General features: G+C 39.8%; 2 protein-coding genes across 5 annotated transcripts in view; one reads left to right on the top strand and one right to left on the bottom strand.

The window, feature by feature from the left end:
• LOC120572882 overlaps positions 1 to 19,014 on the bottom strand; it is a 62,438-nt gene extending 43,424 nt beyond the window's left edge. The window contains exons 1-6 of one of the 4 annotated variants that reach the window (XM_039822393.1): positions 18,682 to 19,014; positions 16,269 to 16,352; positions 16,094 to 16,152; positions 15,600 to 15,956; positions 14,450 to 14,542; positions 10,010 to 11,455 (exon numbers count right to left, since the gene is read on the bottom strand). In XM_039822393.1, the coding sequence (XP_039678327.1) occupies positions 11,316 to 11,455; positions 14,450 to 14,542; positions 15,600 to 15,956; positions 16,094 to 16,145 (642 nt within the window). In that variant the 5' untranslated portion in view covers positions 16,146 to 16,152; positions 16,269 to 16,352; positions 18,682 to 19,014 and the 3' untranslated portion in view covers positions 10,010 to 11,315. Of the gene's footprint in view, positions 1 to 10,009; positions 11,456 to 14,449; positions 14,543 to 15,599; positions 15,957 to 16,093; positions 16,153 to 16,268; positions 16,353 to 18,681 lie in introns of those variants that run through there. The other 3 variants (XM_039822394.1, XM_039822395.1, XM_039822396.1) reach the window with 3 other exon arrangements.
• The window catches only part of LOC120572807 (sialoadhesin-like), a gene marked incomplete in the record, with an annotated part of 288,199 nt that overhangs the window by 193,065 nt on the left and 70,882 nt on the right, over positions 1 to 24,252 (top strand).

Here is a 24,252-nt window from a genome sequence, read left to right as displayed (position 1 = left end):
TGACATAAAAACATTCACAAAACAAATGTGCAATCGTCTCTGTGAAAACCCCACAAAATGTGCAGGATTCAGAAAGTTCAGGTTTATATTTCTTTAAAATTTGATTTGTTGGGTAGATGCAATGGACAATTTTGAAAAATACTTCCTTAACTTTATTACTAACAACATATTTATTATAATAGATCCAAATCAAATTCCAATTGATATTCCCAAAGTGATTATTCCAATAATGTTTGCATCGAGCAACTGTGGGGCAATGCGTCAAATGTCTAAAATATCTATTATTGCACTTTTTATCCTTTATGTCAATGCCATTTAATAAGACATCTGTTCTAAAATTTGACTGTTCATTTAACACATTACTACTCTGCAGCAGTCTTTTATAACCCGTGGGTATAGCATCAAACACTATGCTATATTCTCTTGCAATTATTGGAATATTAAACTTCATTAAGAATTCTGAATATGTAAGTAAGTGACCATTGTCATTAATCAGCTGGGAAATCAATAAAATGTTGTTTTGGACCCAATTGGGATAAAATATTGACTTGTTCTTATACTTTACATCTTTGTTATTCCATATCACATGTTTGTGGGGTGAAACATTGTGTTTATAAATAAGAAGCCAACATAAAAGAGCTTGCTTATGAAAGTTAGATAGCTGAATAGGGATTTTATCAATATCAAAATTGCACTTTAGTAAAAATTCAATACCACCAACCTTTTGAAAAATAAAGTTTGGAATAAAATACCACATTTTATCTTTATTTTTTTATATAATGTTTAATCCAGTTCACCTTGAAAACTATATTAGATGTATGGAAATCAAGAACATTCAAACTTCCTTGATTGTACGGATTACATAAAGTATTTTTATTTAAATAGTGAGGCTTATTTTTCCATATGAAATTGAATAATGCAGAATCTATTTTCTTAATGAAAGGTTTTGGAACATCTAAGACTTTGGCCGGATAAACTAATCTGGATAATCCTTCAGTTTTGGATAACAGTACCCGACCTTTGAGTGATACATCTCTCATGAGCCATCTATCAAATTTATTTTTGACTTTTGGAATGAGAGGTTGAAAGTTGGAATTCATCCTTTCTGTCTGATTTTTACAGATATTAATTCCCAAGTATGTTACTTCCTCTTTAACAGGAATACCCTCAAATTCTGTTGTATGTATGTTGCTCTCTTTGAGTGGAAAAAGGGTAAATTTTTTAATATTTAACACTAATCCTGAAATTTTAGAGAACACATTAAGACAATCAATAACTTTTTTAACCTGAAATTCATCTTTTAAGAAAATGGCTGTATCATCAGCTAGCTGGCAACATTTTATTTCTTTCCCTACAACGTTAATGCCTTGAAGGTTGTCATTGTACAGATGTAGGGCCATCACTTGCATTACTAAGAGAAACAAAAATGGGGCCGCAGGATCTCCTTGTTTTATACCACGGGATATGTTGAATCTATGAGTTGTTCCCCATGGAAGTTTAACTGAGCTATTGCAGTCACTATACAAAGTTTGTATTGCTCTTTTGAAGTATTGACCGAAACCAAAAAAATCTAACACATCAAATAACATACTATGCTTTACAGTATCAAAGGCTTTATATATGTCTATGAATAAAATGTAGCTGTTGTCTGTTATGTAATCCTTATAGTCAATCAGATCTAAAATCAAACGAATATTGTTACTGATATGCCTTCCTTGCATAAATCCAGACTGGCAGTCATCTATAATTGTGTCTAGACATGCCTTGAGTCTTTGTGCAAAAATGTGAGAGAATAATTTTGTATCATTATTAATTAGGGTTATGGGTCTCCAGTTATCAAGCACAAGTTTGTCTTTATTAGGTTTAGGTATCAAGGTAATTATACCCGACACATAGTTGGTGGAAGTTTGCCAACGTCTATAGCTTCTCTGAAGACGTGAAGTAAAAATTCAGAAATTTGATCTTGAAATACCTTGTAAAATTCACCAGTAAGGCCATCATTACCAGGGGCTTTATTATCTTTCAGTTTAATTCAATTCAATTCAATTCAATTTTATTTATAGTATCAAATCATAACAGAGTTATCTCGAGACACTTTACAGATAGAGTGGGTCTAGACCCCACTCTATAAATTACAAAGCCCCAACAATTACAGTAATTCCCTCAAGAGCAAGCATTAGCAGTGGCTATTGCGAAGGGGCAAGGAAAAACTCCCTTTTAGGAAGAAACCTCGGCAGACCCAGACTCTTGGTAGGGCGCGTTGTCTGACGGGCGGTTGGGGGTGTGATGAACAGTGGCGATAATAGTCACATTAAAGATAGTGGAACAGTGACTTTGAAGGAAGTCGTTGTAGTTCATGTCACAGCAGGACGTTGCGGGATGAAACGCGTGCGCTGCAGAGCATGGGGGTGGTTATGTGGCGCAGACGCAACGCGGCGTGTTGTAGGGGATCGCAAGTGAGCGCTCTGCGAAGAAGAAATATAAGGACTCGGGAGTAAACTCCCCAGAGCTGGGTTAGTAACAAGCAGTTCTGGGACAGGATGCATACAAAAGGAAACAAATGAAAACATTGATGAGAGGCTGTACTGGCCTGCCTCCCTCTAATCTCACTATATTATTGATTATATGATCAATAAATCTGATGACTACGAAGAGAAGCAGGTGGACCGGGTTAGGCGGACGCTGCAACTCCTCACTCCCTAACTATAAGCTTTATCAAAGAGAAGAGTTTTCAGTTTACTCTTAAATGTGGTGACGGTGTCTGCCCCCCTAGCCCAGACTGGGAGCTGGTTCCATAGGAGGGGAGCCTGATAGCTGAAGGCTCTGGCTCCCAGTCTACTTTTAGAGACTCTAGGAACCACAAGTAACTCTGCATTCTGGGAGCGCAGTGTTCTAGTGGGACAATAAGGTACCAAGAGCTGTTCTAGATATGATGGTGCTAGACCATTTAGGGCTTTGTAGGTCAGGAGAAGGACTTTAAAGTCAATCCTGAATTTTACAGGAAGCCAATGCAGAGAAGCTAAAACAGGAGAAATATGATCTCTTTTCTTAGTTCTCGTCAGAACACGTGCTGCAGCATTCTGGATCAGCTGGAGAGTCTTAAGGGACTTATTTGAGCAACCTGACAGTAGGGAATTACAATAGTCCAGCCTAGAAGTAACGATTGCATGTACTAGTTTTTCAGCATCGTTTTGAGACAGGATATTCCTAATTTTTGCAATGTTACAAAGATGAAAAAGGCTGTTTTCAATGTTTGTTTTAGATGGGCGATAAAGGATATATCCTGATCAAAAATAACTCCTAGATTTCTGACAGTAGTGCTGGAGGCCAGGACAACACCATCCAGAGTAGCTATATCTTTAGATAATGAAGTTCGGAGGTGTTTAGGGCCCAGCACAATAACTTCAGTTTTGTTACAGTTTAGCATCAGAAAATTGTAGGTCATCCAGGATTTTATATCTTTAATACATGCTTGAAGTTTACCTAACTGACTGGTTTAGTCTGGTTTGATTGATAAGTATAATTGGGTGTCGTCCGCATAGCAGTGATAGTTAATTGAGTGTTTCCTAATGATATTACCAAGAGGAAGCATATATAAGGAGAATAGAATTGGTCCAAGCACTGAGCCTTGTGGAACGCCATGTTTAACTTTCGCGTACTTAGAGGATTTATCATTAACATTAACAAATTGAGATCGATCAGAGAAATAAGACTTAAACCAGCTTAGTGCGATTCCTTTAATGCCAACTAAGTGTTCCAGTCTCTGTAACAGGATGGTAGGGTCAATAGTGTCAAAAGTTTACTAACATTTTTTTTTATTTCATAGAGTGACAGCGCTTGATCACAGAAATCTTTTTGAGTTTGGTCAATACCTCGTGCCTCATTTGTTATAGAGATGAAAAAATCAGATGTGTTAAAACTGCCATTTTGCTCGGAATATAATTTTTTATAAAAGTTTTCCACAAAATTCGAGATTTCAGGGAGATGTTCTGATATCTGCTCTTTAATCTTAAGTTTATGTATATTATTAAGACTGGCATTTGTTTTTTCCAGACTATGAAAATATTTAGTGGTTCTTTCACCATGTTCCATTCATCGCCGTCTAGACCTGATAAAAGCCCCCCGTGCTAAGTATTGGTACACATTTTCCAACTCAGATTGTAATTCGGTTAACTTATTGATATCTGTTTGAGACATATTGTCTTTTTCATAAATATAAATGATATTGTTAAGTATTCTGTCTTGTTCAAATCGTTTCTCTTTTGCTAATTCTTTACCCCTTTTAATTGCCATATTCCGAATTTGAAATTTTGCATATTCCCAGTGTTGACCATACATTTTTTCTTCTTGAGCTTTCCTCCAATTTTCATTAATAATTTCCTTTGCTTTTTCTTTAAAGGTTTTATCACATAAAAGTGTGTTATTCAATTTCCAGAAATTTGGATTATATCTAATTAACTGGTTCTTTGTATGCAAGGTTAAAAATATAAGTTTGTGATCAGTGAAGATTGAAGGTTGTATTTTGACTTCTTTTACTTTACCTTTGAGTTCATTTGATATAAGCCAAAAGTCAATCCTGGATCTAATTGACAGATCTTTGTTATTCCAAGTGAACTGGATTTGATCTGGATTATTTACTCTCCAAATGTCACAGCAATTAAGATGTAAGCATAGGTTATTAAATTCTCCATAAGTGCCTTTTAAAGATCTTTGAGGGTGACAATCTTTTGTGGGATTGCTAATACTATTCCAATCCCCTCCAAACAGTAATGAATATGAAGGTATTCAGTAAAGTATAGATTTCATTTTCAAATTCCTCAAATAAAATTGTGTTTCTTAGGCTGTTATTATATCCATATATGTTACCCAGAATGAAAATATCATCCATAAATTCACAAACTAAAATAATCCACCTTCCAGAATCATGAGCAACTGTTTTAAGTATTTTTCCCTGAAAGGATCCTTTCAGAATAGCTACACCAGCGGAGTTATTATTACCATAAGCCATCCATGTTATCTCCCCATTGACTTTTCCAAAAATTGAAATCTGAAACTAAGGCATGTGTTTCTTGAAGAAAACAAAAATCTGCCTTGAGACTCTTACAAAATAAAAAAATAGCCTTCCTCTTTACCTGTTCTCGTATACCCCTTACATTAAGTGAACAAAGGGACAAAGACAGGTTGAACACTAGAAACAAAAAGTATCTAGAAAAACTAGTGTTAAATGAACAGTGTGCAAAATGCTTTTCTTCACCTTTTGAATATTAATAAATTACAACAAACAGACTAGATTAGATATGTCTGACCCCTGAGACTGTGTTTTTCTAACATTGAGGAAAATGTTTTGGGATGAAAGTGCCTTAAAACTGGAAACTCAATATTTCAATTACTTCAGAACACTATTTATTTTATTTTTAGATTAGATCTAAGCTTTAGAACTAAGCTTTCAACAAAGCATAAATGTAACTTTTCATATTTGTTTTCAGCCCAGTTGTGTTGAGTTTATTTCCATCAACCCCTGCTTGCGTGCCTCTTCAATCCGTGGCCAAAGTCTGTTGCATGCTTCCTTTTGTGGTCAAATCTTCTCCAAATTTCAGCTTCTTTATCTTGAGGAACTCCGACTCCTTTGCACATTTCCACAGCATTTCCTTCGTCGACCGGGATGTAAATCTTGTTATCACCGGCCTAGTTTTACCACCATCTCTCCTTCCAATTCTGTGGCTCACGTCAATGTGGAAGCGTAGATCTTCTCCGGCGTTTGGTAGGATTGTGCTACAGATGTCCACGACCCGCTGCTTCACATCCTCCCCCCTCTTGCTCTGGTAGGCCATATAGACGCAGATTCCATCTGCGGTGGTAACGTTCCATCTCGTTCATCTTATCTTCCATTTCTGTTATTCTCTTTTGATGCTCATCACTGACTTGTTTGACCGTTGTAATGTCTTTTTTCGCATCACGTACTTCTTGGAAAATAAATTCAGAAGTTTTCTTCAAATCTTCAATTGTATCAGTATTCTTCTTAATCAGTATTGCGAGACAGTCGGCATTTTCTTAAAGTTTTTCGGCCACAAGCCTTACAATATTATCTTGCATCTCAGAGAGAGTGGGCTCCGTTTTCCCTTTTTTTGTAGCAGGTGTACTTGGTGCTGAGTCTGGGAGTGGAGTTACGTCTGGGTCAGTGTTAGTATACGAGTGCATATCTCCAGCTTTCACAACTTCCATGACGTCCTCTGTCGAGTTTTTGTTCGTATCAGTTGTCGGAGTTAACTAGCTAGACTCCCGTTAGCTAGTACCAGTTGTTGGTTTTGCAGCAAATTTAAAACAAACGTTCAGAAAATGGTCAATGAGAGTCACAAGCTGTTTGCTTCAAATAAATTCCACTTTGAAGGTGAGAAAAGCATTTAAAAGTTTAGCAACGCAATTTCTCGACTGTTGCTGCCGCCATCTTGCGCGCCCTTTCCTTTTCCGGTGATACCTTGCTTTACTGCGCAGCACACCTGTCGCTATGGGCGGGCCATAGGGGGCCGGGCCCGCCCCCAAAAATGCTTGTGCCCCCCCACTTGAGGCACAGACCTCTTAAAAAACTTTAATTTTATATTATCATAGTTGCTAATTTTGTGTTGCATTAATGTTGCATTCTTTATCATTAAAAATATAAATAAACAATGGTGTGATTTTTGTTTGATTGATGGGAATCTACACTGCAACAGCCTATCACGGCCTTACTAAAGAAAGTTAGGCTACGCGCGGACGTAGCCTACCGTGCGTGTAGCCGCTCAACAGTTACCGCATACATTTTTGGCGAGTTGGCCGGCTTACTCGCTTCAGTTCGTCATGGATATCCAGTATGGTTGAAAAGCCCACCAACATTCTCCTCTGCCAAATTGGATAACGGCATAACCGACGCCTCCTGATGTTCGTTGGAGAAGGAGCCCTGGACGACAGTCTGAGCCTGATGCTAGTAGCTCCGTGGAGCCCGACCCTGGGCCTGGCAAGACCTGCAGGTCAAGTGCAACTGCGACTGGGGCAGCATTTGGGCCACAACTAACTGTTGAATCAGGGGGTGTGACGGACAAACCCAAACAGGTTGTGTTCCAGTCAAAATGTTTGGTTAAAAAAAAACCGATAATTTTCCTCTAGCTGGTATTTGAACAGGGACTGGCTTGCGTAGGCTACTCGGTGGAAAAGGACTCCGCATTTTGTTAGGCCTGCAGGAAATTCACATCTGTATCATCGGACGCGACCTTCTTCATTAAGGGGTTTAAGATTTACAGACAAGGGCTTAAATAAGCATGCAGCTTCAACTGACAGGAGGGACTGAAGAGAGGACATGCTGCCTCCACTCAAAGTACCGGTAGGTTCAAAGTCTGTGTGTGTGTGTGTGTGTGTGCACGTGCGTGCGTGTGTGTCTCATGGCACATGCATAGCAATGCATATTCTTCTGTTGACTGCTTTAAAATGCAATGTTTGAGAGATGCTTTGGTGTTACATCTAATATGTTGTATAGTCAAGTGTTTTATGGATATTCATAACATTGCTTCTATGTAATGTGTTGTAGGCTATATAGGCTACCTGGTCATATTGCTGTTGGTTATGTTTAACGTGATGATTACTTGCGAATAGTATAACAAGAGTATATGATTATTATAAATATACGTACTGTACGCTAATAATAATTGTGCCCTCCCATGTATTTCATATGCCCCCCTTAAGACTGAGGTCTGGCGACGGGTCTGCTGCGCAGCCTCCAACTGACGGAGACAACGTAAATGTGACGTGAGCAACGTGTCTGAAAGTTGTAAGTCTTCTAGTAGCTGTGCCAAGAGAAATCTCAATCATTCCCAATCTTACAGAGACGGAGAGTGTAGGTAAGGAGATAACATAGACACAGGCTAATTACTGATCACTAACATGCTAGTTAACATTAGCAATTAAACCTAAACAGCTAACGTAAGTCGAAACTGCCTGCGAGCTTCTCCTGTACTATACGGTAATTCCTCTACTGTGCGACAGTAAGTCACTTGGTTATGACACAATCGTTAGCCTATTTTTACAAAAGAGTCTGCTACGGAGCCATAACGGGAGATACAAGGTAATGGAGCCTTTTATACGTTGTTGTGTTTCTTTAGAACTAAACAACGGACAAATAGAGTCTTTAAACGCTTCGGATGTAAAGTTATTCTCAGTCAAGTGACGTAAGAAAAAAATGGCGGTCAGTGGAATGCTAACGGGAGGTGATACTGTCGGTACACGATCCGTTCTGCCTGCACGATCCGTTCTGCACATGCGCAAGATAATACTGTTTTACAGAGGATACGACCTGCACGATTTGTTCCACGCTAGCCTATGGCTAGCCTCCACCGGGAAGCTAACGTTAGTTTAGCTAACAGCTAATTCGGCTAACTGCTAGCTGACAGCTATATTCAGTCTAAAATAACGTTAAGTCAACCTTAATGGGAGAAGCAGGCTACAGCTACATTAAGACTTTACAGTAATAACAATAAAGACAAATTATTTATTTTAAATGAGCACAAGAAAGTAAACTGACGTAACAGCTGTTATATATGTTAACTTTCAAGTTTGGGTATTTAAATATAAGGATGCACCGAATAGAAAAATAAAAAAAAAATAAAATGAAAAGATTGACCAAACCAGCACGGTGGAGAGGAAGAAGAAAAACTCACCAATAGCCCAAGGCGGAAAGGAAATGACAGGCCATGGATGCGGAGAACCCGGGGGAGACGGAGAAGCACCAGGGAGATCAGAGCGCAGAAAAAAGACTTGTCTCGCTGCACCAGATGAGGGGCATGCACCCGGGTATGTTCAGTGAAACCCGAAAGGCCTCAATAAAAAAAAATAACAATATAATATCTGTTCTTAGGCTACATATACTGTATGTGACTATCAGATTGTAGAATCTGCTAATATTTTTAATTAAACTTTAATATTAATTTGTAAATGGGAATGCAGATTACAGTACATTAAGACTTACAGTAATAGCAATAAAGACAAATATTGAGCGATTGTATTTTAAATGAGCACAAGTAAAGTTGAACTGACGTTACAGCTGTTATCTCTGTTTACGTTTTTTTCAAGTTTTATTTTGAGGGTATTTTAAAGTTATTACATGCTGTCTCAGCTAGCGGTTAGCCGAATTAGCTGTTAGCTAAAGTGTCGAAGCGTAACTAACGTTAGCTTGGCTGTCGACGGAAGCGTGGAACAGATCGTGCAGTGTCGTGAATCCTCGTACAACAGCGCATGCGCGAACATTTTGCGCATGTGCAGAACGGATCGCGCATGTATCGCGCATGTGCAGAACGGATCGTGCAGGCAGAACGGATCGTGTACCTACAGATACCTTTGTAGCAACAAAATGGCGCCATCGGAGGTTCAAGTTCTGAAGCGAAGCTTGCCCCCTTGGCTCCACGCGGTGTAGTCTATTTCCGCCTTTTTACTTAAAAAAAAAAAAAAACTTTATTATACAATAGTGATACAAACAAGGCACAATGTCGTAAGTCCAACAATAATTGTCATGTATTGTAAAGATGTAGAAAAAAGCTTAAGCTCAGCTGTGGTTTGACCTTTAAATATTTGCACCTATGAATAAAATGCTTACAATGCTCAATCCAGTTATTTATCAAGAATTCTAAATTCTTATCCTTCAAAAATATTCCAGCTTTTATTGACATTTCGTTTAATCCTTGTGTTGTTTTCCCGTCAACCTTTTTTTTCACAGTTTGTTTTAGCTTTTCCAAACGTTTTAAATTGTTAAATTTTTCTTCTTTACATTTTCAGCACTTATTTCTATGTCCCATATTTTAAAAGTCAACACAAGGGTTTATGGGTGTAGCAGTATACTTTTAGATTGAAGCAAGCATTGAAAAAGACAGCCACAAGTCATTAATCGGTTCACACTGAAAGAAAATATGTTCAACTGTCTCAATATCGCTCTCACAGAAAACACAGGAGTAGAATGTAGAATGAAAGAATGGAATTTGTAGATAAGTTAGTCATTTCAAAAATGTGATTTATTTAGCAGCTTCTCCTTGTAACCACGAGACCAAACATTAGAGCAACATTTGAAAAAAAAGAACCAAGTGCAACAAACTAGAGAATACTCTAAATATCTTGAATGTAGAGAGTAAATCATATCATCCCCGAAACAGAATGGATAACAAACAGTCCCGCCTTAGATGTGCAAGATGATTTTAGATCTTCAAGACACACAGAGATCCTTCAGTGCATATAGTTTTTAAATAATAAAACCCAACAATGTAATATAGGCTATAATATAAATAAGGTGAGGCTGGGGTCAGTTACGGAGTGGAGAGAGAGAACAGGTAAAAAAAAGAAATGAAGCACCATGGTGCCTTTACCATCTCAAGTCTTAGATTGTAAAGAGAAGGTCAGAGTGTCAGAGGTTATTGGCCTAACTTTGGAGGTTGTGTTTGTGTGAAATGTAATTTTAAATCTTCCAAGATTGACATTGTGACTAAACCGCAGTAATCCAGTTCAGATCCGTGGACTCTCCGTAACGCCGCCTTCACACTGGCACTTGAAATCAGCTCCGAATAAAAATTCTCTGACCTCCTATCTATCTATCTATCTATCTATCTATCTATCTATCTATCTATGTAAATATAAACAGAAAGGCTGCTGCGGTTATGATTGTGTATTTGTTGTGTTTCCTGTTTTATTTTGGTAGTCCATTTTTCTCCCTTGTCATGTCTTGTTTTACTTCCTGCACTTTAGTGATGGTCTGCCCCACCCTGACTGGTTTCACCGGTTACCGAGTGCTTGTATCACCTCGTTCCCTCTTGTATTTAGTCTCTGTGTTTTCTTCGTCTGTTGTCAGGTCATTATTTCGGTTTTGGAGCGTCGGTGTGCGAGGCACCCATTTGCATCGGTTCGGACCCATTCACATGGGGTCTGTGAATCTCCGTAAGGAAATGAAGGACTCTCGGTCGTTTTACAGCCGTGGTTACTGTGCCCATGTGAAGGCGCCGTTGACCCGGCCACAAGCGATCCACTGCCGTGATCCACCAAACCCTGAAGTCACCTCGTTGAGGCCAAACCTTGCTCCGTAGCGCGGGCCTCTGGTCACACAGCGTCGTTACAACAACAGAACCACAAAGAGCCAGTGTGTGAACGGTGTATTTCCCTCCCAGTTCCCCCCCAGCTGGTGGAGGAGAGCCCTGAGAGACTTCTTCCACCGTGGGTCGGTTAAAAGGTCCGGTGAAATACCGCGGAGGTCATCATCTCCCGACTGAACGTTGTCCCAGACGTAGTAGTGAAGGTAGTGCTGGTGCTCTCTCTTAAATGAAGAAGTTGTCCTGACTTACAGCTTGGTGTTGATGCCTTAGTTTGAGTAAATATGCGCTGAGTCCAGCACCCAGGATCAGGACGATGCAGCCAAACACACCGAGGATCGGTACGCTCAGGTACAGACGCCCACCTGATGGAAAAAACAAACAAACATAAGCTACAGTAGCTGGAATACCACACACACACACATTTATACATATAAGCATGAAGGGGATGGGGAGAAAAACAAACGGATTCACGTATGTTATCAATAACTTTTTTAACCCTTGTGTTGTCCTCGGGACCCATTTTTATATCAGAATGATGAGTTTCTTTTCTTACCAAATTGCCCCAAAATAACCTGAATGTGTTGATGTACGTTGTGTGGAAGCCATGTCACATTCTCGGCAGGTAAAATTAATTATTACTTTCAGTGAATTGTGAGTGTTTTTGTTTAATAAAAGTCTCATCAGTCAAAAAAAGGTTAAAAAAATACAAAACTACAAAACTCAAAGTCAAAAAATTTGGAAAAAGGAAAAGACAACCCCCCAGGAAAGGAAAATGATGGGGCGGATTTTTAAACGTATATATAATACATATATATATATACACATATATATATACATATATATATATATATACATATATATATATATACACATATATATATACATATATATATATAACATATATCATATATATAATATATACATATATATACATATATATACATATATACATATATATATACATATATATATACATATATCATATATCATATATATATATACACATATACATGACATACATATATATATATATATATATATCATATATACATATACATACATATATATATATATATATATATATATATACATATATATATATAATTATATATCATTTTTTTTTACACATATATATATATATATATTATATATATATATATATATATATATATATATATATATATATATATATATATATATTATATATATATTATATACACACAGTGCTTGTGAGAAGTATTATTTTATGAACTTTTGACCTTTTGCCACATTTCGGAGCTGTCAAACATAAAGATATAAAACTGTAATTTTTGTGGAAGAATCAACAACAAGTGGGACACAATCATGAAGTGGAACGAAATTTATTGGATATTTCAAACTTTTTTAACAAATAAAAACTGAAAAATTGGGCGTACAAAATTATTCAGCCCCTTTACTTTCAGTGCAGCAAACTCTCTCAGAGTTCAGTGAGGATCTCTGAATGATCCAATGTTGACCTAAATGACTAATGATGATAAATAGAATCCACCTGTGTGTAATCAAGTCTCCGTTATAAATGCACCTGCTCTGTGATAGTCTCAGAGGTCCGTTTAAAGCGCAGAAAGCATCATGAAGAACAAAGGAACACACCAGGCAGGTCCGAGATACTGTTGTGGAGAAGTTTAAAAGCAGGTTTTGATACAAAAAATATTTCCCAAGCTTTAAACATCCCAAGGAGCACTGTGCAAGCGATAATATTGAAATGGAAGGAGTATCAGACCACTGCAAATCTACGAAAGACCCGCCGTCCCTCTAAACTTTCAGCTCAGTACAAGGAGTAGACTGATCAGAGATGCAGCCAAGAGGCCCATGATCACTCTGGATGAACTGCAGAGATCTACAGCTGAGGTGGGAGACTCTGTCCATAGGACAACAATCAGTCGTATACTGCACAAATCTGGCCTTTATGGAAGAGTGGCAAGAAGAAAGCCATTTCTTAAAGATATCCATAAAAAGTGTTGTTTAAAGTTTGCCACAAGCCACCTGGGAGACACACCAAACATGTGGAAGAAGGTGCTCTGGTCAGATGAAACCAAAATCGAACTTTTGGCAACAATGCAAAAGCGTTATGTTTGGCGTAAAAAGCAACACAGCTCATCACCCTGAACACACCATCCCCACTGTCAAACATGGTGGTGGCAGCATCATGGTTTGGGCCTGCTTTTCTTCAGCAGGGACAGGGAAGATGGTTAAAAATTGATGGGAAGATGGATGGAGCCAAATACAGGACCATTCTGAAGAAAACCTGATGGAGTCTGCAAAGACCTGAGACTGGGATGGAGATTTGTCTTCCAACAAGACAATGATCCAGAACATAAAGCAAAATCTACAATGGAATGGTTCACAAATAAACATATCCAGGTGTTAGAATGGCCAAGTCAAAATCCAGACCTGAATCCAATCGAGAATCTGTGGAAAGAACTTAAAACTGCTGTTCTCACAAACGCTCTCCATCCAACCTCACTGAGCTTGAGCTGTTTTGCAAGGAGGAATGGGCAAAATGTCAGCTCTCGATGTGCAAAACTGATAGAGACATACCCCAAGTGACTTACAGCTGTAATCGCAGCCAAAGGGTGGCGCTACAAAGTATTAACTTAAAGGGGGCTGAATAATTTTGCGCGCCCAATTTTTTCAGTTTTTGTTTGTTAAAAAGTTTGAAATATCCAATATATTTCGTTCCACTTCATGATTGTGTCCCACTTGTTGTTGATTCTTCACAAAAAATTACAGTTTTATATCTTTATGTTTGAAGCCTGAAATGTGGCAAAAGGTCGAAAAGTTCCAGAAGGGCGAATACTTTCGCGCAAGGCACTGTATGTATATATATATATATATATATATATATATATATATATATATATATATATATATATATATATATATATATATATATATATATCTCAATGAGATTTTATAGATAATGTGGTTAATGTGGTAAACAATTTCAAGTGATATATACTGACTGTTTACATGCGTGCACAAAAAGTGTGATTTTGAAACAAATCTGCAATTCTTCAAGTGATATTCCTGTTTTACAACAAAAACAAGTGAGAAAATGGAGTTAGTGTGTGCTTGTTATTATCAATTTAGACAACGTAATTGTATATCACGATATCTCGATGTATGACTTCATCACGATACGATTCCATTGAAAGACTATAAATTATATTGAATTATCGCCCAGCCCTAATCGGCGTCCACGTATGGTGAAAGAATTAAATCGGGACAAAAGCATATCGTCCCGGCCCCTAGTAAGCATGACTCAGCGTCTTCTGATGGTTTGCTTCCATCTTCTCAGAGTCGGTCCGTGTTCTCACCTTGAACATCCGTCTCATCATTTGGACCTGGAGTCTGGAGGATTTTGGGATGCAGCGGCATCTCCATCGTCAAGGCTTTAACAGAGCGTGGCTCTATAAAAAAAAAATTATTTAAAAACATTATAGGACAAACATTTGTTGACAAAACGATCCTTAAAGTTTTAAAGCTGTTAGATTCTGAACACAGGGCAGAAAATCTACAAAAAGAGCTCATTTATGTTCTGCCCTGTGTTCTGTTATTGTGGAGAGGGCAACAAATATGAACCATATCATACGTATAGTTTGTCGACATGCTTTTATTTAACATACATCATAAAAATTCTAGAGTTCAGCAAATCAAGCACAAACCGTGACAGTAATTGTTGATTTTGTTTAGATGTTGCAAATTGTAATTATAGGATTGTTCAGGTAAAGCTGTCACTTGTTGTCATAGCAACTCCAAACATCCTGGGCCATAGCGGACTTTTTTTTTTTTTTTTGCCGCTTCAAATAAACGCCACGTTGGGCAAAAATTATCTGGGTCACATGACAAGTGATAGGAATAAAAAGATCGGACACGCGGGCGCGTTGAAGTCGCTTGACGTCACCCATAGGAATAAAGGGGCGTGGCGCGACTGTCAAATGGATCCCCAGCGTAACAGCACAACTGTACAGACCAACACTTTGTGTTTGTTTTATTTGTTTCATAATGACACTCGAGTTCATGATTTTAATGATTTTTTTCATTCGTATTTTCGGGTTTACATGACAGACCGTTTGAATTCCTGAATAAAAATAAATCATTTTGGTGCAAAGTTTTGAAATTCATGACACGTGGTTTAGACAAAAACTAGTTTACTAGTTTGAAGGATTCAGAGATACAGTAACGGCTCCAGTTCCCCGTCGTAAAGTGCTGTCTGACAGCGAGGTAAAGCACTGAAAATATTCTAAATATAGAGTTTGATTTGAAGCCAGCTCTGTGTCCTGGCAGTGCTTCCCTCTGAGGCACCAGCCATCAGTAAACGTTTGTCTCAGACACAGAGTGATACTTAATGTGCAAAGGAGTCCCATTATAGCCCTTGTATGGTTATTATATCACGGCTTATATCTTGGCTTTTAACCAATCAGATTGCTCGATTTGAGCTACCCTTTTTATAATGAATCAACTTACCAGTGACATTGAGCCAACATCTACCAGAGTTCTTCCCATAACGTGTGAACACTTTACAGACATACATTCCCGAGTCCTCAGTCCTGAGTCTGGACACATGAAGTCTGAGTCGTCCTTCTCTGAGGACGTCTTTGTCCCACTGGACTCGTCCTGCAAACTGTTCATCCTGAGACTTTGGGACCTCAACTCCTTCATGGAGACTCAACAGACCTAAGGGTCTGTCAGTTATCAGTTCACAGAAGATATTCAGAGAGTTGGAGGAACTGTGATTGTTGGTTGTGAAGGTCCACTCCAGTGTGATCTCCTGGTTCTCCTCTGCCTGATAGGAGCTCTGGGTCACATTCACTACTAATGTTCCTGTTGAGGAGACAGAGAGGGAAAGTGAGGAGCAGACACACTGACAACTTTAAACTCCATCTCCACATGTTTCTGTGGACACTTTAGTGATTCATTGTTTAGTGTTAGTGGATAATAAAGTGAAGCTGTAAACTAACCAGAGACACAGGAGGTCAGGATGATGAGCAGCAGGATGATGAGCAGGATCATCTTCTCCCTGTGAGAGGAGACAGAGGTGAAGAGTCACAAACACATGAGCTCAGAGTTCACTGATTACAGGACAGAGAGAGGACACATACAGTCTCTTTATACTTCTCCATCTGTGTTACTTACACATGACTGATCAGAGGACAAGGATAAGCAGGCGCAGTGGTGTATTTCTGTCACAAGATGGCACCAGTTAGTAGAGTTTTTCAACTGAGGAAGAACAAGGAAGTATGAGTCTACTATTATGATCGGAGATGAACTGTGAGATAAAGTAGAGGGTGGTGACTAAAAGCTGTAGTTAAACCAGTTTCCAACTTTCTTCAACAGGATCCTTGTTATCATTTCAAACTATAATGTTGTGCTCGTTCTCCAATGATTGTTGTTTTAATTAGGCCTTTGTTAATCTGTAACAGTGTAGCCTATTAAAATGATGTATAGGCTATATATCTGTGTTCGCTTTTGAAAACTATTATACTAGTATAGGTCTAAACATATAATATATAGGCTATAAGAGCAGCAGATGAATCAGTGTCATAAATACATCAGTTTATATTATCTGATACAAGAATAACGTCCAGGTTGGAGGACTCGTTTTGATGAAAAGGAGTCTGTAGCTCGTTGTTTACCTTACCACGGTAGGAAAGATGCGTCGTTTGTGATTTAATAACGTTTTGCTCTGAAGTTATTGATCCCGGAAGTTCGACTCTGTGAATGTCTTTCTAACTTTACCCAAGTTATAATTAAACAGATATTCCGAACATTAGCCAAACAGTGTCCGTGTGTCAACTATATATCTAACCAGGGGTTAAATTGGTATTTGTTATGTGTGGGGGTGGGGAGGCTCTCCCTAGAGGGGCTGGGGGGGCATAAAAAAATAAACCATTAAATGGCACTTTCTGGAGAGTTTTGTGCAAAGAAATGGAGAAAAACACCATAACTGCAATTTGCCATTTCTGCGTGTGAACAACCAATGTTCACAAAAACATGCATGCACGCACACACAGAAACACACATAAGCAGACACACATACACACACACACACACATACACCCACTCTCTCACACACACACACTTCATGTTGTCAGTTCATGTTGCCACTTGTGCATGTGAACCACCAATGTTCGCACACACACACATGCACGCACACAGAAACACACACACACAGACAGACACATACACACACACACGTACACCCACACTCTCACACACACAAAAATGTACACCCACTCACACACTGTCATGTTGCCACTTGTGCGTGTGAACCACCAATGTTCGGACACACACACACACACACACACACACACACAATGTTCTATTACAAATACGTTTTGTCATTTTTATTGGCATTTATGTTAAAATAACAGCAGTTAAAACTGTCCGGTGAAATTTGACCGAAAACAGTAAATTAAGGGGGGGTAGCAACAAACAGTGTTTAAAGATTAAATACATTTAAATAGCTAAACACTTACAGCGAAGCCACACCGAAAATAACGTCTAATAGTAATTCAAATTACGGGTTTATGGATAAAACTTATCAGAATAACATGTTCAGACACAGTCTGTACTCCAGCTAACATTAACTGACGTAACGTTGACGTATACCCTTGTGTTGTCCTCCCGGGTCAAAATTAACACTCTTTGTTTAGACACACTCTTTACGTCTTTGTTGCTTTTTCCCCACGTTATGCTTTTTTTATTTTTTATTTGCACTAGTTTTACACTTACTTTTGGAATTCAATAAACCTAATTTCCCGACCAGGTTAGGTTCACAGACTCGGTTACCATAGTAACTGACTCTGAGGTTAAGTTACCTCTCTTTCTGGAACGGAAAACCCAGAGTTTCCCTCATCTCAGGGTTAACCAACTCAGAGTTTTCACTAAACCTGCTTTCTGGAACGGGCCTCTGGTCACCACAGACCCAAATCTTCTCAGCTGTTGATGCTGCACTGTCTCTTCATGTGGCACATTATGTTTGGCACATTGTATGGGTCACTTATATCATAACAAGGTAACACAATGTAATCAAGTGATGACTGATTAACAGTAATGTAAATGCTAAATGCCCTAATACCTGTTGATACTACAATAATGCAGAGTATAGTCTATTAACCTTGCAGTTTTGCACATATCATGTAGGACTCAATTTCTCCATTTCTTTGCACAAAACTCCAGAAACTGCCATTTAATGGTTTATTTAAAAAAATATATATATATATATATATATATATATATATATATATACACACACACACACTTTATATGTGTGATCTTACACCAAAGAGTAATTTCTACTTCACTGTATATGTCTCTTTGTAGCTTTGCTTAGCGAATGTACTTGCACTTACTACTTGTTGTGTGGAGTTTGAACCTTCACAGTTGAAAGCACTTAATTGTAAGTCGCTTTGGATAAAAGCGTCAGCTAAATGACATGTAATGCAATGTAACGTTGACGTTATCGTTGAGCTCGGCCCGGTGAAATTTGAATTGAAAGAAGAAATAAGTTCAGCTAACAGCCTGAAAGCGAAACACATGAGCTTACCTTTAAGGTCCGTCTGTAGTGCCGTGCTAAAAGGAACAAAGACCGTCCAGAGTGTAAAAGTGAAGCAGAACACGAAGACCTCGAAGTTAACCATGAACTGACCCGGTAGCAAGACAGAAAACTACCGGTTGTTGTGAGCTCAACTGCCACCGAATGAATGAACGTGTGGCTGGAGGTAGTGATGGGACGTTTGACACCGAGGCACCGAAGCTTGTATCACTCCCGCAAAGCACACTGGTTCGAAACCCAGTGTTGGAGCTTGTATCGAATTGAAATAAGCACGTGACTGATGACGTCCGAAGCTTCGAACGTCACTGAGACTCCGGATGGGTTTGCTGGATTCTTGTCGCGCGTGCGTACGTACCGCTTCCGTTAGAATTCACTGGAACATCGCGGGTTTATGAGTGTGGCTTTGCAATTTATTTGATTAGCCTATTAATAGAAATTAGCCTATACTTACATACACCTGTACGTAATTCTACATAGCGGTAGAACGTGGCATTGTTGCTGCAGTTTATTGAATCCATATTTAGCCTAATTAAACATAGGCCTACTTACATTCAAATCCTGATCACAGTAGTTTATATATAGTTTATATATTATAATGTTATATCCAAACATTCAAACATAGGGTTTTAATTTTTAATTCCGTCATGTCATGTTCATGTCATTTAACCCTTGTGTTGACTCCGGGTCACATTGAACCGTTTTCAATTTTTGGTTTATATCAGGAAAAAATATGGGGCATAGAAATAAGCGCTGAAAATGTGTAGAAGAAAAATTTAACAATTTAAAACGTTGGAAAAAGCTTAAACAAACCGTGAAAAAAGGCATCAAAAACGTCGGGAAAAAGTGTTTCTTTCAAGGTTGACGGGAAGAAAACACAAGGGTTAATTCAAGTTCAGTCATGTCGTGCCATATGCATGTGTCCATTCTGTCTCTCCTACGTTTGTGTTGAAAGCTTCATTTGGCTGTGTCGAGTTCATTGCCGCTGTCATTTCTGCTGCCTGACCATTAGATGTCACTGTGTTGTCTTCGATGCTTTGATGCTTCGGATCATTTTGCAATACAATCAGGAAGAAGCTTCAGAGGCTTCACAAGGCTTCGTTCGCCCATCACTAGCTGGAGGTAGATCCTTTAAGCTGCGTCTTACGTCACCACTTGACGCTATGCATTCCATTGATATTTTTACCATACATGGTTGCGTAATTATATAAACACATAACTCTGACTGACAAAAGTGTTGAAAAAGACAAGTTTTAATTTAAAATGTTGACCCAGAAAAACAAAAACTTGCTTGTTTGTCGACGTGAAGACAACACAAGGGTTAAATTGAAAACAAAAAAAACACAAATTCATTCACATTCAAAAAAGCATTCAGGCTGGTAAACTAATATAGACCTATATCGTTCGCAGATAAAACTCCTTCATAAATGATACTTTTAAAACATGGTTTAGATTAATGCAAGTGGACTTTAATCCTTTCCACAAAATAAAGCATGCTCATTAACCTTTGAGAAGCCTGTCTGGATTTGTGTCTCGAGGCCGGGCCGTGTGTCCTCTTTTTTTTTTTTTTGGAAATGTAAATATGCATTTTTAACAGACCCTGGACTGGATAACAGAATGTAGTGCACTAAGGTTCCAGTAGATGGCAGTAGATGGAAGCAATGCAACTTTTTGGATGCCTGCTGCTGTAAAACCCCAAAAAAGAAGAAGAGGAGGAGGAGGAAGGAGGAGGAGGAAGAAGAAGGAGGGTTTCAATGCGCGCACGTTGGCTGCAGAGAGCGAACTTTGAATTGCGACTTTGGTGACTTATTTTAGCGTTTGTGGACTTTTGCGCAGTTTAGTGAACATGTCCGTGGGGGAGAACAGGTTTACACTGAAGGAGGCGGCTGCTTTATTGCTCGAACTAGCCGATGAAGATGAGTTGTCCTTGTCCTCTTCATCAAGCGAGTTCTCTGGGGACTCTGCAGCTGAGGAGGATTTTCTCAAAGGAAGGGACCCGGATCTTGATCTGTGAGTACACAGCCTAACGTTACATGTTGAGTATTTGATCAGAAAGTATTTCTTGCAGACATTATCTGAGAAGTTATTCTGGGTGGAGACCGATGGCGCTCTGAGTTTGTACACAAGGGGGAGGGGTGCTGCTGCTGAAGCGCACGTGTGTGGTTGTTTTGTGTGTGTGTGTGTGTGTGTGTGTGTGTGTGTTGTGTGTGTGGTTGTGTGTGTGTGTGTGTGTGTAATGTTTATCCCCCTGGTCTATCTGTGTAGACATGGTCCCATCCCATGTCTGTGTCTGTGTGTGTATCTATCTATCTCTGTGTGTGTGTGTGTGTGTGTGTGTGTGTGTGTGTGTGTGTGTGTGTGTGTGTGTGTGGTGGGATATTTGTCTATCTGTGTAGAAATGGTCCCATCCCATGTCTGTGTCTGATGTGTGTATCTATCTGTGTGTGTGTGTGTGTGTGTGTGTGTGTGTGTGTGTGTGTGTGTGTGTGGATATTTGTCTATCTGTGTAGACATGGTCCCACATCCATGTCTGTGTCTGTGTGTGTATCTATCTGTGTGTGTTGTGTGTGTGTGTGTGTGTGTGTGTGTGTGTGTGTGTGTGTGTGTGTGGATATTTGTCTATCTGTGTAGAAATGGTCCGATACCATTTTTTTGCTTCCTGATACCGATTCTGATACCGAGTACCGATCCGATGTGTGTCATATATTGTATTATGTGTTAACAGCTGTATACTACTATCTCTGTATGGATGTGATATGATGTATAACAGCTGTATACTACTATCTCTGTATGGATGTGATATGATATATAACAGCTGTATACTACTATCCCTGTATGGATGTGATATGATATATAACAGCTGTATACTACTATCCCTGTGTGGATGTGATATGATATATAACAGCTGTATACTACTACCTCTGTATGGATGTGATATGATGTATAACAGCTGTGTACTACTATCCCTGTATGGATGTGATTTAACAGCTGTATACTACTATCCCTGTATGGATGTGATATGATATATAACAGCTGTATACTACTATCTCTGTATGGATGTGATATGATATATAACAGCTGTATACTACTACCTCTGTATGGATGTGATATGATGTATAACAGCTGTATACTACTATCTCTGTATGGATGTGATATGATGTATAACAGCTGTATACTACTATCCCTGTATGGATGTGATATGATATATAACAGCTGTATACTACTATCTCTGTATGGATGTGATATGATTTCTATCTTTGTTGTCGGTCTGGCTCAGGTTAAACTCTCTGTGAAACATGAACAAACACAAACAATGAATGCCACAGAACTTTATTAACTTATGTATGTGTGTGTGTGTGTGTGTGTGTGTGGAGGGAGAGAGTGGGTGTGTGTGGAGGAGGAGCTAATCATTGCATTTCTCCGTTTCAGAGAGCCAGAGAAGTCTGACCCCGATTGGCAGCCGGAGGCAAAGAAGCCCAGGAAGACCCCAAAGTCTCCTGTTGTGGAAGACGAAGAGGAAGAAGAAGAAGAGGAGGAGGAAGAAGAAGAGGAGGAGGAAGAAGAAGGGGAGGAGCTAGAACTCCAACTCTCTACCTCCACATGGCCTGCAAGACGGGGGAGGGGGAGAGGAAGGGGGAGGGCAGGAGGAAGAAGCCCTCCAGAGCAGAGTTCTGCACCCGAAGGTGCGTGGCAAGGCACTGATGTGGATGACATCACTCCTGTACAGCCGTCCTTCCGCCCGGCACGCACACCCGGTGGCCAGCTCGCGGGTGGTTCCCAATACTCAGTTTTACAATTATTTCAGTTATTCATGTCGAATCGCATACTTCAGACCATCTTGAATAATTCAAACAAGTTTGGAGAAAGTGACCATCCAGAAACCTTTCAGAGGCTCACTATGCCAGACATGATGTCATACTTGGCCATGATTATCTACATGGGAATAATCGATACCCCGAACATCACTGACTATTGGAGGAGGTCCGAGCTGTACACCTTCTCTTTCCCGTCGAGTGTGATGTCAGGGCGCAGGTTCAAGGCCATCTCGCGCGCCATCCACCTCAGCGACCCCGACGACGATGCCGCCAACGACCTCAAGAGAGGCACCGCCGGCTACGACAGGCTTTGCAAAATCAAGCCAATGTACGACGAGGTCAGGCAGGTGTGCATGGCGAATTACCACCCCCACCAGTGCATCGCCATCGACGAGAGGATGGTCGCATCCAAAGCCCGAAATGGAGTCCGCCAGTACATGAAAAATAAGCCCGTGAAGTGGGGCTACAAGCTGTTTGTGCTGGCGGATTCCGCCAACGGTTACACCTGGGACTTCTTTGTGTACAAAGGGAAAAGGTCGCGGATCGTGAAGGGGCTCGGTTACGACACGGTAATGCGGCTCATAAACACGCAGGTGATGGGTACCGGGTATAAGTTATTCGTGGATAACTTTTACACCAGCCCAGATCTCTTTCGCAACCTGCTGGCAAAGAAGATCTGGGCCTGCGGTACCATTCGCCAACATCAGATCGGGTTCCCCAAAAACAGGCCGGGCGCGCGCGAGGCAGGCTCCCTGGGGCTCCATCCGCTGGATCCGCGAGGGCCCCGTGGTGTTCGTTCAGTGGAAGGACAACAAAGATGTCCTGATATGCTCCACGATCCACGCGGCCCACGGAGAGGACACGACCCAGAGGAGGATCAAGGGGGCAGATGGGAAGTGGTCTGTGCAGGACGTCCCCATCCCACCAGCCATCGTGGACTACAACAAGTATGTACACTGTTTTCATCATTTCAGCCCTTTGAATTAGGACTGGGCAATATATCGATATTATATCGAGATTGTGATATGAGACTAGATTGTCTTAGATTTTGCAGTAAAGTGATGTAATGTTCTGAACTTACCAGACTGTTCTAGCTGTTCTATTATTTGCCTTTTCCCCACTTAGACATTATGTCCACATTACTGATGATTATTTATCTAAAATCTAAGTGTGAAGATATTTTGTTAAAGCACTGATTTTCAACCCTAAAATATCGCCACAATATCGATATCGAGGTATTTGGTCAAGAATATCGTGATATCTGATTTACTCCATATCGCCCAGCCCTACTTTGAATTTAATGTTGACATCATGTCAATGCAGGGGCATCAGACTGGGGAGAAAAATGGGACTGAGTACCCAGGGCCCTCATGTGAGGAGGGCCCAAAAAGATGCTAGAGTATATAGCTGTGGATGTGGTGAGAGGTCCATAGTAAATGCCTTTTATACAGGGCCTAGAGTTTAGTGCTACTACGCCCCTGTGTCAATGCATCAATATCAGTGTAATGTAATGGCTATGTTTCCTCTTCCTATATTTGTGTCTCTACCCAGGAACATGGGTGGCGTGGACCTGTCCGATGCCCTGATTGGCTACTACACCATCCTACACAAGACCAAGAAGTGGTACCGGTCTTTCCTGTTCCACTTCATAGACATCGCCATCGTGAACGCTTACATCCTGTATAAGGAGATGGCCGTTGCAAGGAAGGAGAAGGTGATGTCACAGAAGGCCTTTCGCGAGACCCTGGTG

This window comes from Perca fluviatilis, chromosome 14 (genome assembly GCF_010015445.1).
Source record: "Perca fluviatilis chromosome 14, GENO_Pfluv_1.0, whole genome shotgun sequence".
Classification (NCBI taxonomy): Eukaryota; Metazoa; Chordata; class Actinopteri; order Perciformes; family Percidae; genus Perca; species Perca fluviatilis.
Note: the sequence above shows the minus strand (reverse complement) of the source record. Positions and strands in the feature narration are given on the sequence as shown.